This window comes from Camelina sativa, chromosome 1 (assembly GCF_030686135.1).
Source record: "Camelina sativa cultivar CO46 ecotype springtype chromosome 1, ASM3068613v1".
NCBI lineage: Eukaryota > Viridiplantae > Streptophyta > Magnoliopsida > Brassicales > Brassicaceae > Camelina > Camelina sativa.
Window position 1 is genome coordinate 26,134,527 of NC_141880.1, and position 27,389 is coordinate 26,161,915.

The window sequence follows — 27,389 nt, forward strand, 5'->3', positions numbered from 1 at the left end:
CTTAAACTTGGCATCTAAAGAGTTGAAAATCAGTTTTTTTTTAAATTCCCTAAAATGCTTATAGAGCTGTGTCTCAAAGCAAAGTCGTTTTCGTTTTATCTTTTTCTTTCATGTTTCCAGCTTTTAAAGTTGTAAGAAATTCTCATAATCAAAAAAATTTCAGCTCTTACATATATTAATTGCACATATATTTACTTCCCAAACAATTGTTAAGAACCTGGAAATGGCGAGATTTACTCTTGGGAGTTACCAAAAAGCCACACCAAAAAACCTATGATCATTTGTCAAAAAAAACTTAAATTATTTACAAACAGTATGCTATTACACTATTAGAAAAACAGTAAACAAACTGAATAATTTGCAAACTGTAAGCTAATTCCATTATAAAACAAACATACCCCAATACAGTTACTATATCAAAGTATCCAAAAGATCCATTTCAAAATGTAACTTCCTCTTAGTGTAAAAATATTTACCAAGGAAATACAAAAAACACTCAAGCAATGATGCTCATATACGTAACACCCATGCAATGACACTCACGTCCATAATGTAAAAATGTATAACACATGATCATGCAATATTAATAATATACCCACTCACTAAAGCAATAAATAAGATACAATATAATGATAATTAATAGAAATGGTGTGAACAATGAAACTCCTATTTAGTTAAATATAAGAAGCCGAATAGAAAACCTCTCACTATACAATCATCACTTAAAACTACAATCTCACAAAATATAACAAGAAGATTGTGATGCAATCTTAAAAAAAGAAGTATACAAACTAAAAAGTTATGAAGCAAAGAACACCAGGAAAGAGAAAACCCATCTCACAAACTTCAACTCAAACAACCAAAAAAAGGAAAACAAAGAATCATGAAGAAGCTGGACGCATCTAACAAACTCAAAGTAAGTTCACCATTTCTCAATCGTTATCATATATTAGATCATGCACTTATGATCACGCCAATCAAAGAAGAACAACAATCTACTAAAATTAATTCCTTTAAAACAGTTATAGGTAATCCACTGCAAAGTACAGATTATAAATCAAGCATCTTCGCACGTCGAGGTAAACGAAAGCATAAAAATAAGTTATTGATTGAGGGCAAATTTATTTACCTAATGAAATTATACTAACATTGTATAATTGCAGTTGAACAAAGAAAAGCACGGCAAATTCGTCAGGCAATATTATTGGCTAAAAGAAGAACTAATAAGCAGAAAGGTAATTTGCTTATCAATAATGATGAAAACATGCTTACCTAACAAGTAATCTTCATATAGGTGAAAACAATATTCCTCGCCTCAGAATCTAACTAATATGTTCTAATGGCAAAAACATTGTAACCCAATACTAACAAACTCTTGAATAAAATCATAGGAAACAAGAAAGAGAAGGGCCAGACATCATCAACAACTAAAACAAATGGAGAAGATGGATTGCTACAATGCCCATTTTGTGAAGCTTTAGTGTGGAAAGAGGAAAGAATGGGAACCAAAGGACCAAACAGTGTTCCATTATATACAATGTGCTGTCAACAAGGCCGAGTAAAGTTACCTGCTGAGCCACAACCACCAGCAACGTTGGAAAAGCTGTTAACAACGTCGCATCACTACCAGCAGAATATAAGAACCTATAATTCTATTCTTGCCTTCACGTCAATGGGTGCGCAAATAGATAAATCTATCATGCACAAAGGTGGCCCATTCACTTTTAGGATTCTTGGTCAGAATCATCACAAGATAGGATCGTTAGTACCAGAAGAAGGGAAAAATCCAAAGTTCTTACAACTATACATCTTTGATACAGCTAACGAGGTCTAGAACAAAATTTCAGCTGTAAGTAGGATCACAAAGGCTAAAGAGTTAGACGAGAAAATAGTCAAAGACCTTATCACCACAGTGGATCAATTCAATTGTTTGGCAAAAGTTTTCAGGAAGGCAAGGGACATATATGAAGCTGATGATTGTCCAGAGTTTAGAATCAAGCTAATAGCGCAGAAGAAGCGAGGAAAAAAATATTATATGCCAACAACCGATGAAATAGCTGGGTTAATTGTGGGAGATTTTACAACTGAAATTGGGGAAAGAGATGTGATAGTCCATCATAAGTCAACTGGGCTTCAAAAGATAAGCGATCTACGCCCTTTGTACATGACTCTACAATATCCACTTTTGTTCCCATATGGGGAAACAGGATATCATGAAGCAATCCCCCTTGTCAAAAGTGAGGAAAATACAAGAAAAAGAGCTTACATCACTAAGAGAGAATATTACGCCTACCAAATTCAAACAAGACTGACAGAAGGCATGACGATTGTAAGATCAAAGCATTTGCTGCACCAATATATAGTTGATGCATATATGACAATTGAGCAAGAAAGATTACGGTGGTATCGACTGAATCAGAAAAAACTGAGGGCTGATCTATACAACAATGTCAAAGATGCTGTTTCAAGGGGTGACACAGATGCCAAGTCAATTGGAAAAAGAGTAATATTACCAGCAAGCTATACAGGCAGTCCACGCTACATGATTGAAAAATATCATGATGCAATGGCTATATGTCGATGGTATAGAAACCCTGATTTGTTTATCACAATGACAACAAACCCAAAGTAGGAAGAAATCACTGAACACTTGAAGACTTATGGAAACGATGCATCAAATGACAGGCCTAGCATAGAATGCAGAGTGTTCAAAACAAAACTAGATAAGCTGTTACGCAACTTCAAAAAAGGTCTCTTTTTCCCTCGACCAGTTGCAGGTTAGACAAAATAAATTATTATACTTACATATCTATCAAATAATTTGTTCAAACAATTTCAAATATTGTTGTATAAACAGTTGTCTACACTATCGAATTTCAAAAGAGAGGACTGCCTCATGCACACATACTTCTATGGCTGCCAGAAGATCATAAAAGCCTACACCAAAGGATATAGATAATTACATATCAGCAGAAATACCAGATAAAGATAAAGATCCAGAAGGTTACAAGTTGGTAGAGCAACACATGATGAATGGAACATGTGGAAAAGATCGTCTATCCTCTCCATGCATGGAAAAAGGAGTTTGCAGTAAGAAATTCCCAAGAGAGTTTGTACCACACACAAAAATGAACGATGCAGGGTATATCTTATATCAGCAGCAGAACAACGAAAGATTTGTGATGAAAGGGCAAACACGATTGGATAATCTTTATGTTGTTCCTCACAATCTAGATATTTTGAAGAAGTACAAAACCCATATCAATATAGAATGGTGCAATAAGTCAAGCGCTATCAAATATCTCTTCAAATACATTACAAAAGGCGTGGATAGAGCAACATTCATAATTTAGAAGGGAACTGGTGAAAATATTCAAGGATCTGGAAATGGTTCTGAGCCAAAACCACGAAATGAGATAAAATGAGTATCTCGATTGTTGTTATTTATCAGCATGTGAAGCCATGTGGAGAATATTTAAATTTAATATTCACCACCACAATCCTGTCGTCCAACAACTACCGCTACACCTTCCTGGGGAGCAATGCACAGTATTTGGCGGAAAAGAGAAACTTCCAAGTGTTGAATTTTGTTACGGACATGGGAGGACGATGCTTACAGAGTATTTTGAAATGAATAAGATATGTGAAGTAGCCGGAAGTTGAAATATGTGCAGATGCCATTAGAGTTTTTTGTGGGATAGTGACAACAAAATGTACCGTAGACGAAAGCAACGGGGAAACGTGGGAAGGGTCGTAAACATACACCCTACAGCAGGTGATTTGTATTATCTCTGAATCATGCTCAACAATGTCAAGGGTACAACAAGTTTTGATGATTTGAAGACTGTTGGAGGTGTTCTACATGAAACTTTTAAAGCAGCATGTTATGCAAGAGGTTTGATAGATGGAGACAAAGAATGGCATGAAGCTATGGATGAAGCCTCACAATGGGCAACATCATATCTACTTAGAAGCCTATTTGTCTTAATCTTGATATATTGTGAAGTTTCACAACCTCTAAAGCTATGGAATCACTGTTGGGAGTATATGGCAGATGACGTACTATGAAAGCAACAAAGAGTTCTAAATTTCCCTAGATTAGAACTAAAACTGGAAGAATTGAAGCTGTACACACTGATCGAAATTGAAACACTCCTACACCAGCATGAAAGGTCACTAACAGATTATCCATAAATGCCTCAGCCAGAGAAAACAATATTGGAAGAACTAAAGAACTCCTTACTTCAGCAAGAGTTTCAGTTCAACATACAAAAGGAGAAAGCAACACATGATGAATTATTCAGGAAGCTCAACCATGAACAAAAAAAAGTTTACGATGATGTGCTCAAGTCTGTGACAAATAAAGAAGGCAAGTTATTCTTTTTATATGGAGCTGGAGGTACAGGCAAAACATTTCTGTATAAGACTATTATCTCTGCTCTAAGATCAAAAGGCAAAAGTGTGATTCTAGTAGCATCAGCTATTGCAGCTTTACTCCTACCAGGCGGCAGAACGACACATTCAAGGTTCAAGATACCAATCACGGTTCATGAGGATTCAATTTGTGAAATTAAAGCAGGATCAATGCTAGCGCAGGTACTCAGTATGGTGGGTCTTACTATTTGGGATGAGGCACCTATGGCACACCGCCATACATTTGAAGCGGTCGACCAAACATTGAGAGATATTTTATCAGTTGGTGATAAAACAGCTATCAACAAAACATTTGGGGGCAAAACAGTTCTTCTAGGTGGAGATTTTCGTCAAATCTTACCAGTGATACCACAAGGAACAAGACAAGAAACAGTCTGTGCAGCAATAAATCATTCATATTTATGGGAGTCGTGTCAGAAATACATGTTATTACATAATATGAGAGTGGACCCGGAAGAAAAGAAATTTGGAAAATGGATTCTGCAAGTTGGGGATGGAGATGCACCACAAAAAAACCAGGATCTAGATGAAGATCAAGAAGAAGATAACATCATAAATGACAAAAGTCTAATGCTACAAGAGACAGATAACCCACTACATGTCCTATGCCAATCAGTATTCCCGAATTTTGCCAACACATATCAAGACTTGGATAAGCTTAAAGGTACAACAATCTTGACTCCAAGAAATGATACTGTTGATGAGATCAATGAATATTTGCTATCAAAAGTGCCTGGTATTGCAAAAGAATATTTAAGCGCAGATACTATCGGTCAAGATGACACACAAACAGAAGAAGGATTTGAGATGTCATATCCATTGGAGTATCTTAATTCACTAGAGTTTCCAGGATTACCAGTACATCGACTATGCCTAAAGGTTGGTGTCCCTATCATGCTACTTAGAAATCTCAACCAAAAGGAAGGGTTATGCAATGGAACAAGGCTTATTGTCACTCATTTGGGAAACAAAGTAATAGAAGCTGAAATACTTTCAGATACAGAAGAAAAAAAAAAGTGTTAATCCCCAGGATTATACTATCACCACAAGACTCTAAGCATCCATTCACTCTAAGAAGACGTCAGTTCCCGGTAAGAATGTCCTATGCTATGACAATAAATAAAAGCCAAGGGAAAACCTTGAAAAAAGTGGCATTATATCTCCCAAATCCATTGTTCAGCCATGGCCAACTATATATTGCTTTGTCACGTGTCACATCCCCAAAAGGTCTCACAATCCTAGACACATAAAAAAAAAACGAAGGGAACTATGTCACAAACATATTCTACAGAGAAGTTTTCAGAGGTCTACCAGCAGTTTCATGTAAGTAATTAACACCGAAACTCCACTAACGACATTTTATGACTCTTACCAAACACCAAATAAAAACAGCAATGAACCTTCTGGTCACTATTATATTTGACACTATAAAGAAAGAAACTAACTACTATTTATGTACTCTTACGCAGATGAACAAGGTGGCAAATGAAACCAAGAAACACACATTTTCGCAACATGATTATCAAAATCCACATATGCCGGTAAAAGATCAAACCATTTGTTATTCAAATCAACCATATCGTTTATTTAAAACAGATAATCAAATACTCAACTAATCATGTTTTCTGTTTTTCCAAATCAAAAAGGGTTAACAACAAGATCTAAGAGAGATCAAAGAAGGGAGCAAGAAAGCTAAATATTTTGTAATAAAATAACTTTCAATTTTAACAAATTTTTCTCATTAAACAGTTAAATCTTATCCAACAAGCCTTTTTCAATAGATGTTCCTCACACAACAAAACAAACACTCATGATAATCCCATCAAGTTTAATCACTTTCCAAACCAACAATCAAATTCTTCAAATACTTACAAATTGCCCATTGTTGCGACAACCAAATAACGAGAAGCAGATATTGACCATATAGATCCTCGTTGCTGGCTTTTATAATCTGGGAAAAAAACAAACAACGTGAAGCTGAATCACAGAGATCGGAGAAAACTGAATCAGAGGTACCAATGGAGAAGATCAATGGTGTTAACGAGTCAGAGAATATTGATAGAGATGAAATAGAACTAACGTTTCTACAGCGACCGGTGTTTACAAGGAGCAAATATCGGGCGAGAAGAATGTGGTGTTGCAGCCGGCGAGTATCGGGCGAGAAGAATGTGTTCTTGCTTCCAAATAAAGAAGAGGGTAAAGTTTAGTTCTCTCACATGATTGACTTTTCAGACAATTTCACTAATTAAAAATAATGGTCTTTAACCGACATTGTTAGTTTGTTACTTTGTTAGGATTAAATTGATTGTGTTAAGAAGATATAAAGGAAAAAAAAATTGTAATTGTATAGTAAGATTTGTAATCCAACCACACAAATAACGTAAGGTGTATGTATATTTTGGCATTAAAAACAAAAAATATTTGACAAACAATCCAAATCTTTACTTCCCTTCTTCATCCTATAAATCAAATTGGGGGGGGGGGGGGGAGAAACTATTACCATCAAACAATATAAACATTAAAATAAAAAAAAAACAAACTTAATCAAAAAAAAAAAAAAAAAAATCTCCCAGCCAGGAAATAGGAAACTCACTTAGTCTACATCCACACTACATCATAAATTGCAATCCAAGTTGGTACAACAAAAGAGAAAGTTGAAGCTGGAAACAGAGGATGAATGGATGAAAAAAGAAGAAAGAGATAGAGAAACAGAGCAAAGCCAATGCCATCACAGAGAAAAAAAGGAAGAAGAAGTAAATAATTGTAGAAAAAAACTCAAAAAAAAAAACATAAAAATATCAAATACTAAAAAAAAAATAGGCTCATTAAATGGGAAAAAAAAGTTTTCGATAATTGCCTAACACATGGCACATTTAAACCAAATGGTAAATCAGACAAAATATTATCATATATAATTGTACAGTAAAAACAAAATAGAAAATTAAAGTAAATACCACTTTCATGGGAACATTTAATTTCTAATATATTTTTAACCCCTAATTTATAATTTCAAGCCGGGGTTTCATAATCAGTGCCAACTAAGCACATGTGCTAAGAGTGCAAAAACACTAGATTCAAAAAAATAAAATGTTAATTATAATAATTTTATAGAATAGTATATATGTAGATTTTTAATTAATGATATATCTGTGAGTCTACATAAAAATACAATTAAAACTGATTAGCATACAACCCCGCGCAAGTTATCATCCCTAGTTAGTAAGTAATGTTAGAGTGACTTCATTGATAATTGCAATATCCTTCCTTATCGACTTCTTTATGGCTATGCCCGGTATAACTAACATTTCATATTTCTAATTTTTTTTTTCCTTTTTAAATCATGTGACTATGTATTAACATTTTAACCAACAAAATTTACAGTATGTGACTATGTTTTTCTCTGTATTTGTATATAATTTTTTTTCTTTTGCAATTAATATTTAATTTTTTTGTTAATATTATGATTAGTCTAAATATTTTTTTTTCATTTTATATACCTCATGTAAGTTATTTAGTTTGTTTTAAATGTAATGAATTATCATACCGGTATATTATGAATTAGTTTTATTTTCATAAGTATATTAGTTTCAGTTTTTTCCCCACCACTTTTGTAGTTAAAAAGTTAATTCTTGATTTAAGTACATGCCAAAAATTTATGTTCGTTGTTTAACTTTTATTTTGATTAGTGTTTAAATAGGGGTGAGTCGATAGCTGGTCTAAAAGACCTCTCTAACTAACTCGGATAGGATGGAGATGAATGATGGATCGAAGTTCGCCACACAAAGTTGCGGAATGACTTTGTGATAAAAACACAAATCAATATCTAAGTGAATCACACACAAATATAAAGATTCAACTTGTTTTCTAAAGGAATCACACACAATAGAAAAGACAAGTAAAACAAAAGCCTAAGCTTCAAAGTGAGAAAACTCTATCTTTTATTTTTCCAAAAATATTCTATATTTACAATGACGGAAAACATGAGCTTATATAGGCTCAATTTACAAATCAATAACATAAATACAAAATAAATCAAATTAATTACATAAATAAATCAAGAATAAATTTGAGAGATTGTATCAATCATCATTGATGGAGATTGGTTCTTTGTATCTAAACACTTTCTTGATGTAGCCATGAATTGATTGTCTTCTAGAAACTTCTTTATATTTTGATCTTGATTTTCCTTGAACCAATTCTTGATGAGGCGATATTTCTAAGATTGCATCACTTTGGGTCGGACAAGAACTAAATCTTGCTAGGAGGTTCACGGCAAAACAAATGTCTGGTCTAGTGTGGCTAGCCAATAACATAAACGCTCCTATAGCACTGAGGTATGACACTTCCAGACCGAGAATCTCTTCATCGTCCTTCCTTGGACCGAATGGATCACTGTCCAAATTTAAGCTTCTCACAACCATCAGGCTAGGAAATGGGTGAGCCTAGTCCATATGAAATCTCTTGAGTACCTTTTCAGTATATGTCATTTGATGCACAAGGATTCCATTATCTATGTACTTAAGCTGCAATCCCAAACAGAACTTAGTTTTACCTAGGTCTTTCATTTCAAACTCTTTCTTGAGATATTCAACTGTTTGGGCGATTACCCCAGAGGTTCCTAGGATATTCAAATCATCCACATATACTGCTATGATTACAAACCCTTTGTTTGCAAACTTCTTTATAAAAATACATGGACTGATGGGATCATTCTTATAGCCCTAGGCTAGGTACTCACTCAATCTATTGTACCACATACGCCCACTTTGTTTCAGTCCATAAAGGGATTTGTTTAGCCTTATGTAGTATTGTTCTCGAGAATCACTCTTATCTTTGAGCTCAATACCCTCTGGTAATCTCATATAAATTTCATTATCCAGTGGACCATATAAATATGCGGTCACTACATCCATTAGCCGCAAGTCAAGTTTTTCTCTTACAGCCAGACTTCTTAAAAATCTAAAAGTCGTTGCATCCATCACAGGGGAGTATGTCTCCTTATAATCTATTCCTGGTCTTTGAGAGAATCCTTGTGCTACAAGACGTACCTTATATCTCACGATTTCATTATTCTCATTTCTCTTCCTTACAAAGACCCACTTGTGTCCAACTGGCTTTATATTGAATGGTGTCCTTAAGATCGGACCAAACACATTCCTTTTCTTTAATGAATTCAACTCCACGTCAATGGCTTCTTTCCATTTTAACCAATATTTTCATTGAGTGCACTCTAATATAGACGTGGGTTCATGATCCTCATTTATTTCAAGTGCTACCTTGTATGCAAATATTTCATCAATGTTGACATCTTTTCGGTTCCATTGAATTTCAAACATGATATAATTTATTGAGATCTCAATATTATCAATACCTTCAAGACTTTGAGGTTCAGCGTCCCAAACCTCATTCGGTACCTTAGGCTTTGCCGCGGCCATGTCTATGGTTTCCTTAACTTCGGTTTTATTTGCACCTTTCTTAGATTTCCGAGGATTCTTATCTTTGGAACCTATTGGTCTACCACGTTTCAAACGTGCCTTAGACTCTGTAGCAACTTGATTGTGTTCCTTTTGAGCATCAATACGTACTGGTGCATTACAAGCTGGTATGTACGATTTTATAACTCTCTTTGGGTCATCAAAGGAATCTGGTAATTGATTAGCTATCTTTTGTAAATGTATAATCTTTTGGACCTCTTCCTCACATGCTAGAGTCCAAGGATCTTGCCAATTTAAGGATGTTTGATTCCATGATATTTCTTTGACCAGCTTGTTTGTCTCTCCACCCAACATAGGAAATTTGGATTCAGCAAACTGACAATCCGCGTATCTGGCCTTCAATAAATCACCGTAGTTGGCTCTAGATACTTAATAATGGTGGGAGAATCATATCTAACACATATTCCCATCCTCCTTTGAGGTCCCATCTTTGTTCTCTGTGGTGGAGCAATAGGTATATAAACGGCACACCCGATTGTCTTTAGATGGGATATGTCTGGCTCATGACCCGTTAATAATTGGGATGGCGAATATTTATGCTTACTAGATGGCCTGATGCGTATAAGCTCTGCTGTATGTAATATTGCATGTCCCCAAGCCGACACAGGAAGCTTCGACCTCATGAGTAATGGTCGAGCAATTAATTGGATTCGTTTAATGAAGGATTCAACTAATCCATTATGTGTACGTACATGTGCCACAGAATGTTCCACACTTACCCCCATGGACATACAATAATCATTAAACGCTTGGGATGTAAATTCACCAGCATTATCTAGACGTATAGTCTTAAGTGGAAAATCTGGAAAGTGAGCTCTCAGTCTTATGATGTGGGCTAACAATCTAGCAAATGCTAGGTTTCTTGTGGATAATAGACAAACATGCGACCATCTGGTCGATGCATCAATAAGGACCATAAAATATCTAAACGTCCCACAAGGTGGGTGTATTGGTCCACATATATATCCTTGTATCATTTCCAGAAAATTTAGAGTCTCTTTAGTGACCTTTACTGGTGACGGCCTTATAATGAGTTTCTCTTGTGCACATGCTACACACGTGAGATTTTTAGGGATAACTCTGCTCTCTTTAAGAGAGTGCCCATTTGAATTTAATATTAGCTTATGCATCATGTTAGTCGGTCATGCCATAAAGTGAATTGTTCATTGAACATCTTGTTCATTGCCAAATTAGTCTCTATCATATTTATTTTAGCATGGTAAAGACCAGTGGATAATGCGGGTATAGTCTCTAGGATTTTCTTAGATCCTTGGGTGATTTCAGTAATATGTAGGAACTCTTGGTTTCCTTCACCCTTAGTTTCAACATGGAAACCATTCAAACGAATATCTTTGAAACTTAATAAGCTCCTCGTTGAGCTGGGTGAATATAAGGCATCACTTATTTCAAGACGTGTGCCATTTGGTAATAAAATATGTGCCTGGCCGTAGCCTTCAATTAGGCTTGCGATACCCGCTATTGTGCTAATATTGACATTTTTCAAAGTGAGATTAACAAAATATCTCTTGTCCTTCAAAATTGTGTGGCTTGATCCACTATCCACCACAAGTATGTTCTTGTCCTCAGCCATTTCTAATATGGACAAGAATTTATGTTTTAAACATAAAGTGATAAAATAAACAATTTTATACTGAATGAAATAAAATAATTGAATTTAAACCAAAATTATAATCCAATAAAATTCAAAGTCATAAAACATAGAGAATTAAAATAAATCAAAACAACCAATGTAAATTTAATTATCTTCTCTTAGGCAATCAGAAGTCTCATAATCCAATTGGTCATCATTCTCATAGTCGAAATCTCCTTCACGATCGAGATGAACCAGGTTTGCTTCTGGATTCTTTTTCAAACTCTCTTGATAAGATGCTTAGGTGTCCTGCACGTTTTAGCCCAATGATTTGACATACCACATCGGTGACAAACCGATTTAGTCTTGTGTTGTGGTTTGAAAATTCTGTGGCCTCTACCTCGACCACGACCGAAGTCAGATCGGTTCCCACGGCCATAACTATCATATTGGTTTCCTTGGTAATTGCCACAACCAAAACGTCCTCTTACACCATCGCTTGTCTCTATGTACGTAGTTAGACCCTTTAGTCTCCTTGGGCTCTTTAGGCTCTTTCTTAGTCATGTCAACCTTGTGGGCTTCTGGTAATGGAGCAGAACCAGGAGGCCTCACTGCACTGTTCATCAACAATAGCTCATTGTTTTGCTTAGCAAGTAGTAAACAAGAGATGAGGCTTGCATATGTCTTAAAACCCTTTTCACGATATTGTTGCTAAAGCAGTATGTTATTGGTGTGAAAGGTTGAGAATGTCTTCTCTAGCAAGTCCTCCTCAGTAACCTCCTTACCACATAACTTCAAGATCGAGACTATCTTAAATAGCTCTAAATTATACTCATCCACAGATTTAAAATCTTGGATCTTTAGGTTTTTCCAATCGAATTGAACTTTTGGTAGGAGCACCATCTTTTAGTGTCCATATCTGTTTTTCAACTCTGTCCAAAGGTCAAAAGGATTCTCAATGGTAAGGGATTGGTTCTTGAGACTCTCAGCAAGATGATGACATATATGCAAAATCGCCTTATATCTACTCTTTTCAGTGCAATCGTTATTATCCTCAATGCATTCGCATAGGTCTTTTGATTTCAGGTTGATCTTAGTGTCTAATGCCCATTGGAGATAGTTGTCTCCAGAAACATTAAGGGCAGCATATTGGAGATTGTTGAGCTTTGCCATCTACACAATACAAAACATGCATCTGATCATTATCATGCGGTTTCTAAGACCGAACCATGCAATTAAATTAAACCAGGTCATGCGGTATTTGAGACCGAAACATGCCATCAAATTAAACTAGGCCATGCAGTATTTGAGACCGAAACATGCCATGCTTTTATCCATAATTTCGTGGTTGATATGCATGAAAACAATCCTAGATAAATTATAGTCTAGTATGAATCAGGAAAATATGCACATAATTTTAAATTTTAGAAATTTTCCTTTTTCTAGATAATATTCCTTTTTCTTTGAATAGGATAATGACAAGAGTTTTAGGGAGATAAAATTTTCTCTAGGGTTCCGATTTTAGGTTTTTAGTTTTAAGGTTTTTATGCAATCGCAATCAAGCTAACAATAACAACCGGATTTTAAACATGGCGTAATCAGTTTAATTGCAAACAATCTAAGCAATCCTAAAACCTCATAGCAATCGAATTTGAAAGTTTTAGGTTTTTAGGGTTTCAAAGCTTAGAGTTTTGTTTGTTGATTGTTTACTTGTAGATTTTAGTTCTTATAGGATTTAAGGACCAGATTCGATTCATATGTTCTAAGAAGGTTTGATTGTTTACCTTAACACCTTTTGGGGTTGAATTGAATTGATCCGGGAGCTAAAGACCTCGGATATACCTTTGAGCTTGATCACGAACAAGCAGCGAACCTCGGACTGGTCACGAATAAGCAACGATCACGAACTGGTTACGGGTTTGAACAATCGCCGAGATTTGAACAAACAGGAACTTATGTGCGGCGGCGGTTTAGGGTTTTAGGGATTTTCTCAGCTGGAGTTTAGGGCAAACTCATGCTGATAACGTGTTGTGAAAGTAGAGATACTCGAAGGATGTATTCTCTTATTCTTATTAATGATTCAATCGAATAGTACATTATATAGTAAAGGATAAAGCCCTAAGTACAATGGGATTCCTAAAACCGACTTAGTAAAGAGAAAGTGGCCGATGGGCCTTGTGGACTTAGACAATATATGGGCCGGTTATGGAGATTCATCCTAAGTGATTTACAACAACTATATAATTTTAATAAGTTGATTACAAATAGGTTATAGATTAATTGATTACAAGTTAAATAGTGGGTGCAACTTTAATTTATTTCCAAAACTCTTAAAGAGAATATTCTAAAGAATCATTTGATATCATCTAACTTACCATATTAAATTTCCTTTATTAAATTATTCATCCATATTAAAATCTTTTGATATCTGATTTAACATATAAATTTTTAATTATCATTATACTTCACCTCTCATTTTTATATATGAGAATAATTTGTGAAACAAATAAAAAATCATATTATTTATAAAATGTTTAAAATAGTTTGATTTCCGGATATACCATAAGTTGAATTTTTTAAAAAATATATATAAATTGTTCAATCTATAAGATATTCAAGCTTTACTAATATTATTCTTTTAAAATTACTATCTATTGAACTAAAAAATTTATTGAGTAACGAGTCAAAATTTGAATATTTAAATTCAATTTCATATTGTTTTGTTGAATTTTATAATTTTATATAATATAATTAACTTTAAATAATTTATTTTGAAATATTTTTAAAATATTGAAAATTGATATAAAAGTTAGAAACTATAAACACTCTAAATTTATTTGTTATAGCAATGTCAATAATAGTCACTATAATATGAAAAAATTTCAAGAAACCAAGTATATTAAAACAAAAAGTATAACAATATATTAAATTACTCATAATATAATAACTCGCTGTTTAAAAACCAAATTTACAAAACTATGTCTTATAATGACATTCAAGTCATGATGTAGAATATACATTGTTGAAATAACTTCACATACATAAACTAATACAACATATTACATTTTTATTTTAAAATATTCAATATACAAAAATTTGTATAAAATAAAATTTAACCAGTGTTATAGCACGTATACTTATCTAGAATCATTAACAATATAAAACTTACAAAATATGTATCTTTTTTCAAGCCATCATATTTAGCATATGATTTTATTGCATAACGTTTTATCTAAAAAAAACTTTTAAAAACAATCACATAAATATATTTAATATAAAAATTACAATATAAATAAAATGAATTTCAACCCGTGCTCTAGCACAGATCTTAATCTAGTTTCTATTAATAAATGTCTTAAAACACTTACATTAATATTTTGACATATTTCTGAAATATAATATTTTGGCAAAAAAATGTGTTTTTTATAATAAATATTTGGAGAGGATAAATTTTAGTAGTAAAAGTATTACATGTAAATATTTGAGTAGATTAAGTATTAGCGTTGTATATAACGTAAAAGCTTTCAATATGATATATGTGCTTGTTATGTTGATGATAATTCACTAGTAAAAACAAGTTGTATAGTTACAAAAAAAATGTGTAGGAATAACTTGTTTTCCATAGCCAAAAAGAAATTGTTACAAATTTGTTATAAAAACAATTAGTAATTATTTACTCGTCACAAACTGACCTCTTCATCGCAATTCGTCGCTACTAGCTACAAATTAGATACAGCCGAACTTGTAGCCATTTGCTACTAATTGATACAGTTATCTACGCCGGTTTGAGACAATTACCTTCAAATGTATTAGTAGCAAATGGTTACGAAAGGGACAAAAATTGTTGTGGCTACATACTCACAAAAATCTTCAAGGTGGGTGTATTAACTTGTTACTAATTGGGACAAGTAGTGTGTCGCATATTTTTCACAGCTAGCAATTGTATAAAGCTAATAAATTTGGTTGAACCTGCTTAATTTGCAAAATATCCAATTTATATATAATAAACATCCACAAGATACACATCATTTCATAAAACAAACATTATTCACCCAGTCTCGAAAAAATACTTATAAACTATCATCCTTCTATATAATGATGGATACCAGACTCTTCATTCATGTTAATGTTCTCCTGATCTGAGGTCCTTGGCATGATTCAAACTTTCTCACAGAGCTTGGAACCCACTACTCCAAAAGCTGGAAGCTTCTGTTTTTGAGGAAATGATTCTGAGTATCACCAACCGATCCATGTTGGAAACTCCAAATAGTCAGACACTGCACAAACAAGAAAGATTATAAGTGTTTATAAGCAAGCTCTCACAAAGCAGATAAGTGGAAGTCTAAATGTAAGGATTTTAACTTTATCATCTATTTTTTTCAGCCTATAACCAACACACAGATGAATAAGACACTGAGACACTAACATATTCCAAGAAATAAGAATCAAGCGAAGTGAAAAAAATATATAATTTAAGAACTAGATCATAGAGGCAAAGAGAGAAAACTAGTAATGGACAAAAAAAAGACAAGACACTAGATGAATTGCTAGACATGAAAGTATTTTAGAAACCTGCACATTCAAGTAAATGTCAGACCAAATGCAGCAATACAAATTGGTAGGAATCAGACTCTTTAGCCAAGAGTTTCAAGGTCTTGTTTAGTAACAGTAACACAATATAACAGCAAAAAATCTAACCTTGTGGCCTAGCAATTCTGGCTGACTGGCTCTCTTATCTCCTTTCTACACAAAAAAAAAATGAGAAGAAAAACATGAATTTTGTGAATTTTGGATGTTCTCTAAACTTGTCATCGGTTGTAATGGTCTTGTGAACAGCCTTCTTCTTTCTTATATGAGATTCAAAATGTTTAGAGAATATCCAAACATGAAAATGATAAACAAAAATTCACAAAAATACTTAGTTCTCAAAACCTTCTTATTATCTCCTTACGCTTCTTGATTGCAAGAACACCTCCCTCTTTTGTCCTTACTTCAATCGTAGTAGAACCAATCTGCAACCAACTCATCAAAAACACCCCGAGGTTTAATGGATACACAACATAGCACAGTAACACGAGAATGGATTAAGAAAACCAAATAACAAAGTTTCAAAGTCCTCTTCAAAATAACTAAATAGTCAAGAAGAACAGAACAACCTTCAGTTCAGACTAACATCCAACTTTCAATTCAGACTAACATCCAAAGCTACGAACTTGGAGCTCGATTAATAACCAGAAGAACAGAACAACCTTACATTCAGACAAACATCAAAGCTAAGAATTTTTAAGCTCGATTAATAAAAATAAATAAATTGAGAGTCAAGAATAAAAGTAAACAGTCACTTGGACGAATATGACGAACCTAAAACTCTTGATTGTTTCACACAATCCGAACCTCAACAGTCACGCTCATGGTCTCTCTCTCGCTCTCTGTCTATATTCCTTTCGCAATCTCGATCTCACCCCTATCACTCCCAGTCGCGGTCACGTATTCGGTCCCCATCTCAATCTCAGTCTCGATCTTTCCCCCGATTGGTGTTTTCTCCGTTGGCGTCTTCAGTCTCAGGCTTGGAGTTGACGGAATGGATGCGAAATGAGGCCGGCGACGAGCTTCACGGTGGAGTCTGTGGCGGAGTCAGTTTGGGGATATTTTTTTTTTTTTGGTTCATTGTATAGAGAAGGGAAAGTATAGGGGCACTTAAAACTTATTTATTCGAGGCTCGTTCCTACAAATAAGTTTGTAAAAAAACTTGTAATAAATTAGCTACACAGTAGCTTTTCGTATTTATGTTGCGACGAGTACTCACTAATTTGATACTAAATAAATAATATAAGGCTCACTCGTAACCATTAGAAGAACAAAAAGAAAAAGAATAAAAAGAACAATGCAAAATGGAATAAACAGTTTTTTAGGAATAAAAAAAAAATCTGCCGAGAATAAACAAAATAGTAAATGGTAACCAAACAATAAAAATGTTTTTAAAATATATTAAATATTAAATAAATTTAATTTCAATTGTAATACTAATATTATTCTAATGTATATATAATAAATTTTTTAAATAGAGCCTTAAGATTAGTTTAGCATAAAATTCCTATCAAAAATATTTTTTTTGTCAATACATTATGAAAATATGAAAGTTTTTATATTACAAAATTGAAATTTTATTAATAAACATATTTTTTTATTTATTTTAAAATAAAAAACAAATTTGAATATTTGTTGTTTTTTTTGTTCTATTTGTTCCTCATCAATTTTGGGGAGGAACATTTTTGTTCTATTGTTCATTATTTTTTGAAGAATGTAGATGAATGTAGGGGAAAAAAATATTACTTTCAAATGGTAAAAAAATTGTAGAATAGAGAGGAATGTGATATTCCTCCTCATTCTTTTCCTAAATTTTGGTCACCAATTGAAGCCTAATATTTTGTCTCCATTAGTTACTTTTTGTGTGTAATTTTTGCTACAAATTTTTTCAGTAACATTACTACGTAGCAATATAACCTGTTTTTACTAGTGATTTGAATGTGTCACCATAAAAGAGTAGATGAGTTGGATTTGTATAATAAAATGAAGGGTGATTTACTCAAAATGTTATCCAAATTTGGTAATATTACCAGAATGTACAAACAAAGATTTTATTACTAGAATATTTCGGGTATTTTCAAAATAACCAGCGTGCCCTTGTTTTATGTTATCGGAAAAAACGTAATTACAAAAACGCTAACGTGTAACAATAACTCAGCCATAACGCGTTACAAAGGTATGTTGCGGCTGAGTTATAGATATATTGCGGCTGAGTTATGGAAAAAAAACATTTGAGTAAGAGCGGACAGCTGAGTTAGAGCATAACTCAGCCAAGCGTTACGACTGACTTATCAAAATCTAGCTGAGTTAGAGCATAACTCATCCAAGCGTTACAGCTGACTTATCAAAAATTGGCTGAGTTACGATCTAACTCAGCCGTCCTTACGGCTGAGTTTTCATCCGATGGTTGAGTTGTTAAAATTTTGGCTGAGTTATCACTACGACACGGCTGACTTACCATTTTCCGACTGGCTGAGTTATCGTACAACTCAACCGTGATAGGCTGACTTATTGTACAACTCAGCCGTGATAGGCTGACTTATCGTACAACTCAGCCGTGATAGGCTGACTTATCGTACAACTCAGCCATTTGACGGCTGACTTAGTAGCAAAAGATTAATTACTAGAATGTTATTCAGTTACGGCTGACTTATTAAACAATACGGGTGAGTTACATATTTTCAGTTGATGAACCGGCTGAATTTGGCAGCAATTTTTTTTGCTTTTTAATTACTGTAATGTTTTTCATGTTATGACTGAGTTATAATTTGTTTGATGGCTGAGTTTTATATAGACTGAGTTATTAATTGTTTGATGGCTGACTTGCCACGTCGGACGCAGCATCCATGTCAGCATTCCATGTCATCATTTTTTTCTTCCGGAAATACAAAACGTCGTTCGACTCTTGTTCTTCAACTGGTAAATAAGTGAACTATTTACCTTCTTCTTCACCTTGTTCTTATACTTCTTCTTCACTTTTCTTCTTCACCTAGTTCTTTCTACTTCTTCTTCACTTTTCTTCTTCACCTACTTCTTTCTACTTCTTCTTCACCTAGTTCTTTCTACTTCTTCTTCATTTACCGCTCATTGCACCTATAAATATCCTCTGAATCCCCTCACAATATATTGCACCTATAAATCTCCTCTACATCCAATATCAATATATTGCATTTCCTTCGATCATTGCATATGTAAGTCTCCTCTCCATCCCCTCTCAATCTATTGCATATTTTCCGATCATTGCACCTATCAGTTGGTGACAGTTGTTTTTATTTTGATAGCCGAGTTATGGACGGAGAGGGTTCCAGTAGACGTCAAAAACGCAAGGCAGACGAAGCAATATCACCCATGAACGCAGCCGTAACATGAATCAACGAGACCTTTTGTTTTCCCGTAAATATTATAACTCAGCCGTCAAGTTATATATATCATTCATTTACATTCAAATTGTTTCTTGTGATAACTCAGCCATAACTCACTATAACTCAGCCGTCACATGACCTTTCGTTTTCCCGTAATGATTATAAGTCAGCCGTAAAGAGATATTTTGGCGGGAAACCATAAGTTAACCTAATAATTTTAATACTCCCTCCGTTTCAAAATATATGATGTTTTGGGTGAAAGCACACAAATTAAGAAAACACCACTTTGAAAAAGTTTAACCAATCATAAACAAGACTGCATAATAAAAAATATTAAATTAATCTAAAAGTAGCATAGAAACTTGAAAACATCTTATATTATGAAACAAAAAATCTTCTCTAAAACATCCTATATTATGAAACGGAGGGAGTATTCAATTGTTGGAGAAATACTTTTACAAAAATAAAAATGCATGAAAAAAAACTCACTTTATGAATTTATTATGCGTGTGGATTTGAGCAGACACAAAATTAGTGATTTTTCGCGTTTCCCTAACAACACTTTTTGTGATATCGAGAGATATTTTAATTAGATAATTTATTAGGAATCTGACAGAACGAAAGACCTAGGAAAGAAAGAATAATACGTTTTCATTTTATTGAGAAGACCCTAAACAATAACTCAGCCGTCATAAACGATATCTCAGCCAACCCTCAAATTATATTGACTAAATAACCGACCAAACCGAACCGAACCGAAAAAAATAATTTTTCCAATATGGTATTTTTGAATTGGTATGTTTGGTTAATTTCGGTTATATTTGGCTTATTTTCGGTTATATTAGGCTAATCTACTTAATTACAATATATTTTGAGTTATTTATGGTTATATATTAATCTAACCGACCCATAACCGGAAATAACCAAAAAAAAATTTGATTTTTAAAAAAAAATATTAAAATGGTAATAATATTAGTATATCCATATTACCACCTTAAACCAAACACATTAAAACAAATTAGAACCAAAACCAAAAAAACAAATAATGTTACTCATCTGAACCCTACATCTCAAACCCTAAACCCCAACCCTAACCCTAACCCCTAAACGTCATGTGTTGTATGTTTTACACATTCTGGTGAGAATGTGTAAAAATCAATCTTTCTCTATAATTATTACTTTTTATTGGTTATAATAATTGTAATATTCATATTTCAATTGTACATTTAAATATTGAGTTATAATTATATAAATTTACAAATATTTCATAAGTCAGTCGTGTAAGTCAATAACTTAGTCATCAATTAAACACTTTGTCAGAATTTTTTTATTTTTATTCAAATTTTGAATTTAATTTTTTAATTATTTTGTATAATATATTGTGAAAAAACTAACTTTATAAATTTATTACTTGTGTGGATCTGATATAACAACTAGTTCTGGAATATGCTTATGAATCATCTTTATTATATCGTTTTCATTAGTTTTCAATTTTAGCTCAATATTAATAAATTTAAATTTAATTTAATCTGATCTTCTCCTCTCTTCTCCAAGGAAAATAATGAAGCTTTCACCCAACAAAAAAAATTAAGGGTTGACTCTTACCAAAAGAAAAAGAAAAAGAGAAGGAAATTGCTTCAAAATCCCTACATTTTACAACAATTCCCATTTTCTATACAGGAAATTAAGTATGATTTTCAGAATTTTTAAATGGCTACGATTCGAATATTTGTATTTAACAAACTGTACACATGTGACTAAATTAATTAAACAAAATTGGAAGAAGTCTCATAAATCATCACATCACTAAACTCCCACGTAACCACATTAACAATCACAAAGCCATATTCTTCATTTTTTATGGCCCCCGTTTTATATTCAACCCCCATGATGCTGTAATGGTTGCAGGCTCAGAGCAACTGTTCCAGAGAGCGATTACCATACGGTCACCAGTTAAAGGTCCTGACCACACCCGCAACAAAGCGATAGTCCAAGGCTACCCTACACGAATTTAGAAAATTATTCAAAGGGGTTTAGCAACTATGGAAGAATGAAATTTCATATCTTACCATACTGAGGCAGATTGCGTTGATATTTGAAAAGAGGCTACGGTTATTGTCAACTAAGTTTGCAAAACCTGTATCAAACATTGTGACAAGAGATTCTATATAGTCAGAAAGTTGGCAGCAATTAGCCGACAGTATAATTATAAAAAGAACAATTCTAGTTCATTGTCACCATAAGGTGTATGCTCAAACTATTTAGATGGTTTATGTTATACCATGTAAAAAGATAAGAGATGATAACCATAATGTTTATATATTTAATTCCTTTCACCAGAGAGGGAAAGAATAAAATACTCACCTTTGAAATGATTCCCGAATAACCTACAACAGATAAAATCCAAATATGTCAAAGCCTGACTCTAATTGACGTATGCAAAATGTTGAAGTGCTATACTTCATGCTGCAATGACTATTTGTGAAATGTTCATAGAGACATAATTGAATGTAGCCAATCACATCAGATATGTTCTTAATGGAAGATAAGTCATATACTATATCGAGAAGATGAAAACTAAGCAGAAACGAATAAAGAGGATTAGCCCTCACATAAACCAGACCTGCAAGCACATGAGAAACAATGTAAATAAACAACCAAAGCTTTCTTAATTATGAGTAATGCAAAAGACGCTATTAAAATTTCCAATAAAGCATTCTTATAGGTTTTTCCAACAACAGCCAGTGAACATAACGCTTTCACAGTTGTACCATATAGCCAAATTTTACATGGATTCATCATTGCAAGAACAAAAAGTAGGACAAACAGAAAGATTCTATCACCTTGCCAATGATTAAAGGGATTAACAGAGTAACTACAAGACTTCTGAACAGTTGCTCAGTCGGAAAAGAAACACCTACTCCCCCAGCTATGTATCTTGATACCCAAAATGGAATCTGATAAGAGGTCAACCATGCTAACTTTAGTGTCAGAAGACGCAATGCTCATTCATTTTTAATAGAAGACAAGAGAAGGCCTTTAAATACAAAGAAGGATAGCACACCTTTAGGTCCTTGATGAACCTATCAAAATGCTGGCGTACACCTCTGAGAAGCTCAAGTACGAACTCATTGCTCTGGCATGGGATTTTAGTGGCTTCAAAAATATGTGAACCGAGTTTAGGCTCAGCCAATCCTAAGCTGAACTTGGGTTTCTTTCCCTCTTTGACTTTAGGAAGATTCAACTCCAGTAAACTTCTTAGCTCGTCAGTCATAACACCTACCAACATCAGATAAATCCAATTCCAGAGATCAATGATATAATCAAAACAATGAAACAAATTCAGGACGCAAACAAAAATATGAAACAACAATAAATTGAAGCGTTCTATACAATATATATCCAGGGGGTTTTGAACTATGAGGTTTTAAATCTAAGGGTTTACTTTTTAAGCTGAACCAAACACTAAGTGATAGTCTCTGTTCTAGCTCTAAATCGAAGAACAAGCAGTGTATATAATAAGATAAACTCAACACAACACATAAAGATACAAAACAAGGAACTAGTTAGTGGGTAATGAAGAGTCACCTTCGGAGACGGCGTTGATTTGGTTGAGAGCATCGAGAGCAGACTCGAAGGGGTGAAACGCTGTGAGCTGAACTACACGGCCAAAGCGACTGAGGTCAGAGACGAAGGTCCGAACGGCCTCAGTGTTCTGTCCGATCTCATCTAGTCCGTGCACCTCGAAGATGGCATAGCCTGAAGAAGATTTGTACTGAACATACATCGCCATTTTTGGAGGAGAAGAAGGGATGTTAAAAAGGGCTTAAACTTACAGGTTGGCCCAGCTCGTGTCAAAATTATAAACTGGTGGCCCTGTTTTTTATGTAAAATTAAATCGAGTTGATAAAGGGTCGAGTATAATAAATTTCGAGTTGCCTTGTTACATTTTTTTTAAACGACAAAACTTTTTTTTTCCTCAGTTCTTCTCTTCTTCTCTAGCCACAAAAGATGATTCCTTGGTTCACTAACATAGTAACGCACAAGTTCATGCTTCACAATCTCTTCAAGCTCTAATTGGGTTCAAGTAAGATTCAATCTATCTTTCTCTTTATCAGTTTAAATTTTGTGATCTTAGATTTTGAGCTCTAATTGACAATTTGATTATGTTTACAAAATTTGATTGTATTTAGTATTTATGGGTTGTGATTATGTTTACAAAATTTGATTGTATTTAGTATTTATGGGTTGTGATAATCCGTTTATTGTAACATGGTCTGATACTTTTAAATCTTCTTTTTTCAAGCAGGCAGATGAATCTGGTGTTGAGGACAAGTCCCACACAAATGAGGTGAGATTTTTCCCACTATGTCTTATATGAATCTGTTGTTTTCTATCTTTTCACTTGGATTCCGAAACTAGTTTGTAATGCTATTGTCTCTTTGTTCAGCTTAATCAATTCAGGGGCAAATGGAAGAATCTGAAGCGGAGATTCTTATTTTACTATGTTTGGCGAGGAGATCAAAACTGAGTTTATTTTACAATTTTACTATGTTTGGCTTTTAAATAGCAATGATAAACAGATTTGAGTTTGTTTTGATTTGAAGTATATTTGAGTTTTGAATTTTTAGAAATGTTTTACATAGCATGAAATTTGGATATTGATAAATTTTTGTACTTTTAGAACTCTTAGATTTGAGTTTTAAATAAAATGAAAAAAAAGTTACAGGACCAGGGCTGGACAGGGTTCAGCCTTTTAATATTAATTTTACAAGGCTCTTTACATATTCAGAGTTTTAAAGGGCTGAGTTTATACAGGGCCATGGCTGGACAGGGCTTAAAAATCCTTTTTAACATCCCTACTAGTGAGCGAGATAAATATACAATGAGCCGGCGGAACTAGGGGAGAGAGGGGGGTTTTTTTTTTTGAGGGTTATGAACAGTGGAAACTGTTTGATTTCCCTCTTTGACATAAACAAGAAATATCCAACTGTCGATTCTGAAAAAAAACTGCTGACATGGAAAATCGAAAATAATGTGTATTTTAATTTGCTGATGTGTATTTTTTTTTATTCAAAATCGAAAAACAAAACCTAAGGGGTAAATTGTAATGACACCTAGGGCACTAAACATTTGAGTAATTTTCAAAAGATTTATAGATATGAGTAATAAACCAACTTTTGGATAACATTTAAGTAATTCTTTCTAAAATGAACCGATTTACTTTTTTACACATATTTTTTGTAGTGGGATTGTTTTAGAGCACTTACACAAAACAGAGCATGCGAGCATAACATATAACAACCCGTCCCATGGACCCCACTAGCCCACCGCTAGCTGCCCCAACGGACCGTCCGTGGACCCCAAATGGACTCCAAGCTGGCCCTGCAGGGCATCGATCATTATCCATCATTGTGGATATCCAAATCCACCAGTAGGTTATTGGTGCGCCAGACGTTCCTCGAACCCTGGTCCCCACCCTTTAACAACCTTCCCACAGGACAAGCTGTCACCAATTGATCTGCAGGTCCCGCGGACCCTACTAGTCTACCGCTAGCTGCCCCAATGGACCGTCCGTGGACCCCACTAGCCCACTGCTAGCCGCCCAAACGGACTCCAAGCTGGCCTTGCAGGGCATCGATCCTAACCCATCACTGTGAATATCCCAATCCACCAGTAGGTTATTGGTGCGCCAGGCGTTCCTCGAACCCTGGTCCTCACCCTTTAACAACCTTTCCACAGGACAAGTTGCCACCAATTGAGCTGCAGATCAATTGGTGGCAACTTGTCCTGTGGGAAGGTTGATAAAGGGTGAGGACCAGGGTTCAAGGAACGCCTGGCGTACCAATAACCTACTGTGGATTTGGATGAGTAGTTCCATTTGCCACGGTGAGGGGTTAGGATCGATGCCCTCCAGGGCCAACTTTGGGCCTATGGGGGCAATCTAGCAGTGAGGCTAGTGGGGTCCACAGGACGGGTTGTTACATAACATCACAGCACAGAAGGAACGAATGGGAGGTATTAACCCTGAGCAATTTAATTTGGAGGCATCTCGTACTATGAATTGAGTTCCAACACATTTAAGTGCTGAGGGAAAGTAGTTATAGAAGGGGAACCATAAGTAGAGGTACTGAGGTAGGAGATTTCTTTGTTCGGCATCGTTTGAGTTGATGGAAAGCAACTGCCCAGGAATTCCATCTTGCACTATAGGATAAGATGTCTATGATGATATGACTTCCATTTTTTGATTTAGAAGACTGCAGCTTAGCATTTAGTTTCCTCCAAAGTTCGTAGATCGAAACTTGTAGGAAGAGTTTACCAATGAAGTTGGGCTTCCAGTTAGTCACTGGTGCTTTACACCATTCATGTATATCTTGTCAATCTATTGGTGGTGACAAGAAACCATTCATGTATATTTAACGAAGAAACAAAAGTTGGCGAAATCATAAAATTCTAGCTAGCATTATATTTCTTCTCTTTTCGCCAACATTGGTAAGGCTCATCTCGAGACGTGCATTCAACATATCAAAACACCATCTGATGCTAAAAAAAAAGGAGTTTATCAAAAATCCAAACTGCAACTATTTTGAAAACAGTCTTACCAGTTACCATCGCTGAAACAAACTTTCAATAACCATCTTACAATTGACTTTGTGGAATGTCCTCTACGACACTTTGTCGGTATTTTCCTTTGGAATCTATATATGTGCTAAGCCCAAAGCCTGTAGGTTACTGATTTCTAAAGCCGCTTATCACTACAACAACTAAATGAATCACGTTAGAATATTGTGATGAAAGATAAGTATATTCTTCCAACTAAGAAAAATTTCATGAGTAATTCTGTTTTACCCAAGAACCAAAAGTGAATATGATAAACCTTAGGAACTGAAATGAAAGTGTAATTAATATGGTGAATGATCATGATATGGAGAGCATGTTAAGTTATACACATCAACACTTACCTCCAACACTTACCTTTGAGTTAACGTCTCAAAAGTTCCTAAATTTTTTTTGACAAATCTCCTATCTCCCTCTCTATTCTTCATACCCTCACTTTTTTTTAATAAGAGATGGTGAGACGATTTTAGCCTTCTAATTTCATTGATTTAGATTAAATTTTTAAATAAAAAACAAATTCAACTCTCGTTTTCGACCCGAGAAACCTACTTGGTTACTCACGTCTCAATCCAGCCGCCGGCGATTCTTCCGTTGTCGGAGCTCCTACTGCTGTCGTTCTTCACCAACTCGAGTTGAATCAAGTTGTTCTTCAAAATGCAGGTGCGTTACTTCTCATTAGAGTAGCTTTTGGTTGAATTTGTTTTTGATTTATATTCAGAAATTCAATTGGATTTAGATCGAAGAAAGCTTAGCACATTGGGTGTTTTACAAAGGTTTATTGGTCAATTGAGCTATCTATTAGATAAGAAATGATTTTAGCTTTCGATTTCAGTGAATTAAGGAGATTAGAACTCGTTTACCATTCGATTCGATTTTGATAGGAGAGAGAGAATGTGGTGAAACTGGTAATACTGGTATATTTAGTAAAACTAGTAAAACTAGTAGTAGTACTAATTATGATTTTTTTATATTGGTTGGTCTGACATGATACAATATGCGAGAACGTCAGCCTACATTTTAAATTTGAAGGACGCATGTATAGTATAATGTTCATGAGGAATATAACATTGTTGATGTTAAAAGCAAGGATACAAAGGAAGCTTGGGTTTGTTGAAAGTAACGTTCAGTTGCAGTTGAGCTACAAGCCACTACTGGTAGAAACATTTGAGCATTGTGAGCTTAATGATGATGAGGATGTTAATGTTTATCTAGACTCTGTTAATTATGAGAAGCGAAGATGTATGTTGTTTGTGAATGTCATCCCTTCAGAGCCTCAGCCTGAGCAAGTTCCCATAGTTCCCA

General features: G+C 34.3%; 1 protein-coding gene, 2 long non-coding RNA genes and 2 pseudogenes across 9 annotated transcripts; 2 read left to right on the plus strand and 3 right to left on the minus strand.

Annotated features, from left to right (window-relative positions):
- The first annotated feature begins 1,657 nt into the window (after positions 1-1,657).
- On the plus strand, positions 1,658-2,955 carry LOC147950392 (uncharacterized; annotated as a pseudogene).
- A 3,307-nt stretch (positions 2,956-6,262) lies between these two features.
- On the minus strand, positions 6,263-12,693 carry LOC147950393 (uncharacterized; annotated as a pseudogene).
- A 2,804-nt stretch (positions 12,694-15,497) lies between these two features.
- Positions 15,498-17,276, minus strand: LOC104766748 (uncharacterized). 2 transcript variants are annotated; one of them, XR_764111.3, is made up of 5 exons: positions 16,882-17,276; positions 16,677-16,769; positions 16,453-16,532; positions 16,219-16,263; positions 15,498-15,797 (listed from the first exon to the last, which is right to left on the minus strand). It is a non-coding gene; the product is annotated as an uncharacterized LOC104766748 (long non-coding RNA). The 2 variants fall into 2 exon arrangements; XR_764112.3 differs by lacking the exon at positions 16,677-16,769.
- Positions 17,277-21,163: 3,887 nt separating this feature from the next.
- Positions 21,164-23,358, minus strand: LOC104766747 (nucleolar protein 56-like). Of its 6 annotated transcripts, none has more exons than XR_015564479.1 (6): positions 23,058-23,325; positions 22,534-22,748; positions 22,313-22,426; positions 21,834-22,092; positions 21,539-21,606; positions 21,164-21,465 (listed from the first exon to the last, which is right to left on the minus strand). XR_015564479.1 is itself a non-coding variant. In XM_087463040.1 (6 exons), the coding sequence occupies exons 1-5, from the start codon at positions 23,260-23,262 to the stop codon at positions 21,588-21,590; spliced, it is 576 nt and encodes a 191-aa protein (XP_087319166.1). In that variant the 5' UTR covers positions 23,263-23,325; the 3' UTR covers positions 21,164-21,465; positions 21,539-21,587. The 6 variants fall into 6 exon arrangements, 4 of the variants coding, with proteins under 4 accessions (XP_087319166.1, XP_019096639.2, XP_087319159.1 ...); XR_015564478.1 differs by having other exon boundaries at positions 21,164-21,470; XM_087463040.1 differs by having other exon boundaries at positions 21,834-21,856.
- Positions 23,359-23,773: 415 nt separating this feature from the next.
- LOC147950394 (uncharacterized) lies at positions 23,774-24,095 on the plus strand. Its single transcript, XR_015596316.1, has 2 exons — positions 23,774-23,820; positions 23,920-24,095. It is a non-coding gene; the product is annotated as an uncharacterized LOC147950394 (long non-coding RNA).
- The last annotated feature ends 3,294 nt before the right edge of the window (positions 24,096-27,389 follow it).

Bases quoted from the DNA above. Each gene is read 5' to 3' on its own strand.
- LOC104766747 (XM_087463033.1), bottom strand. From the start codon at position 23,262: ATGGCGATGTATGTTCAGTACAAATCTTCTTCAGGCTATGCCATCTTC. The intron at 22,749-23,057 runs GTGACTCTTCAT...TGATGTTGGTAG, and splicing joins AATCAACGCCGTCTCCGAAG to GTGTTATGACTGACGAGCTA. The intron at 21,607-22,296 runs GTTTGTCCTACT...TGTTTGATACAG, and splicing joins CAAGGTGATAGAATCTTTCT to GTTTTGCAAACTTAGTTGAC.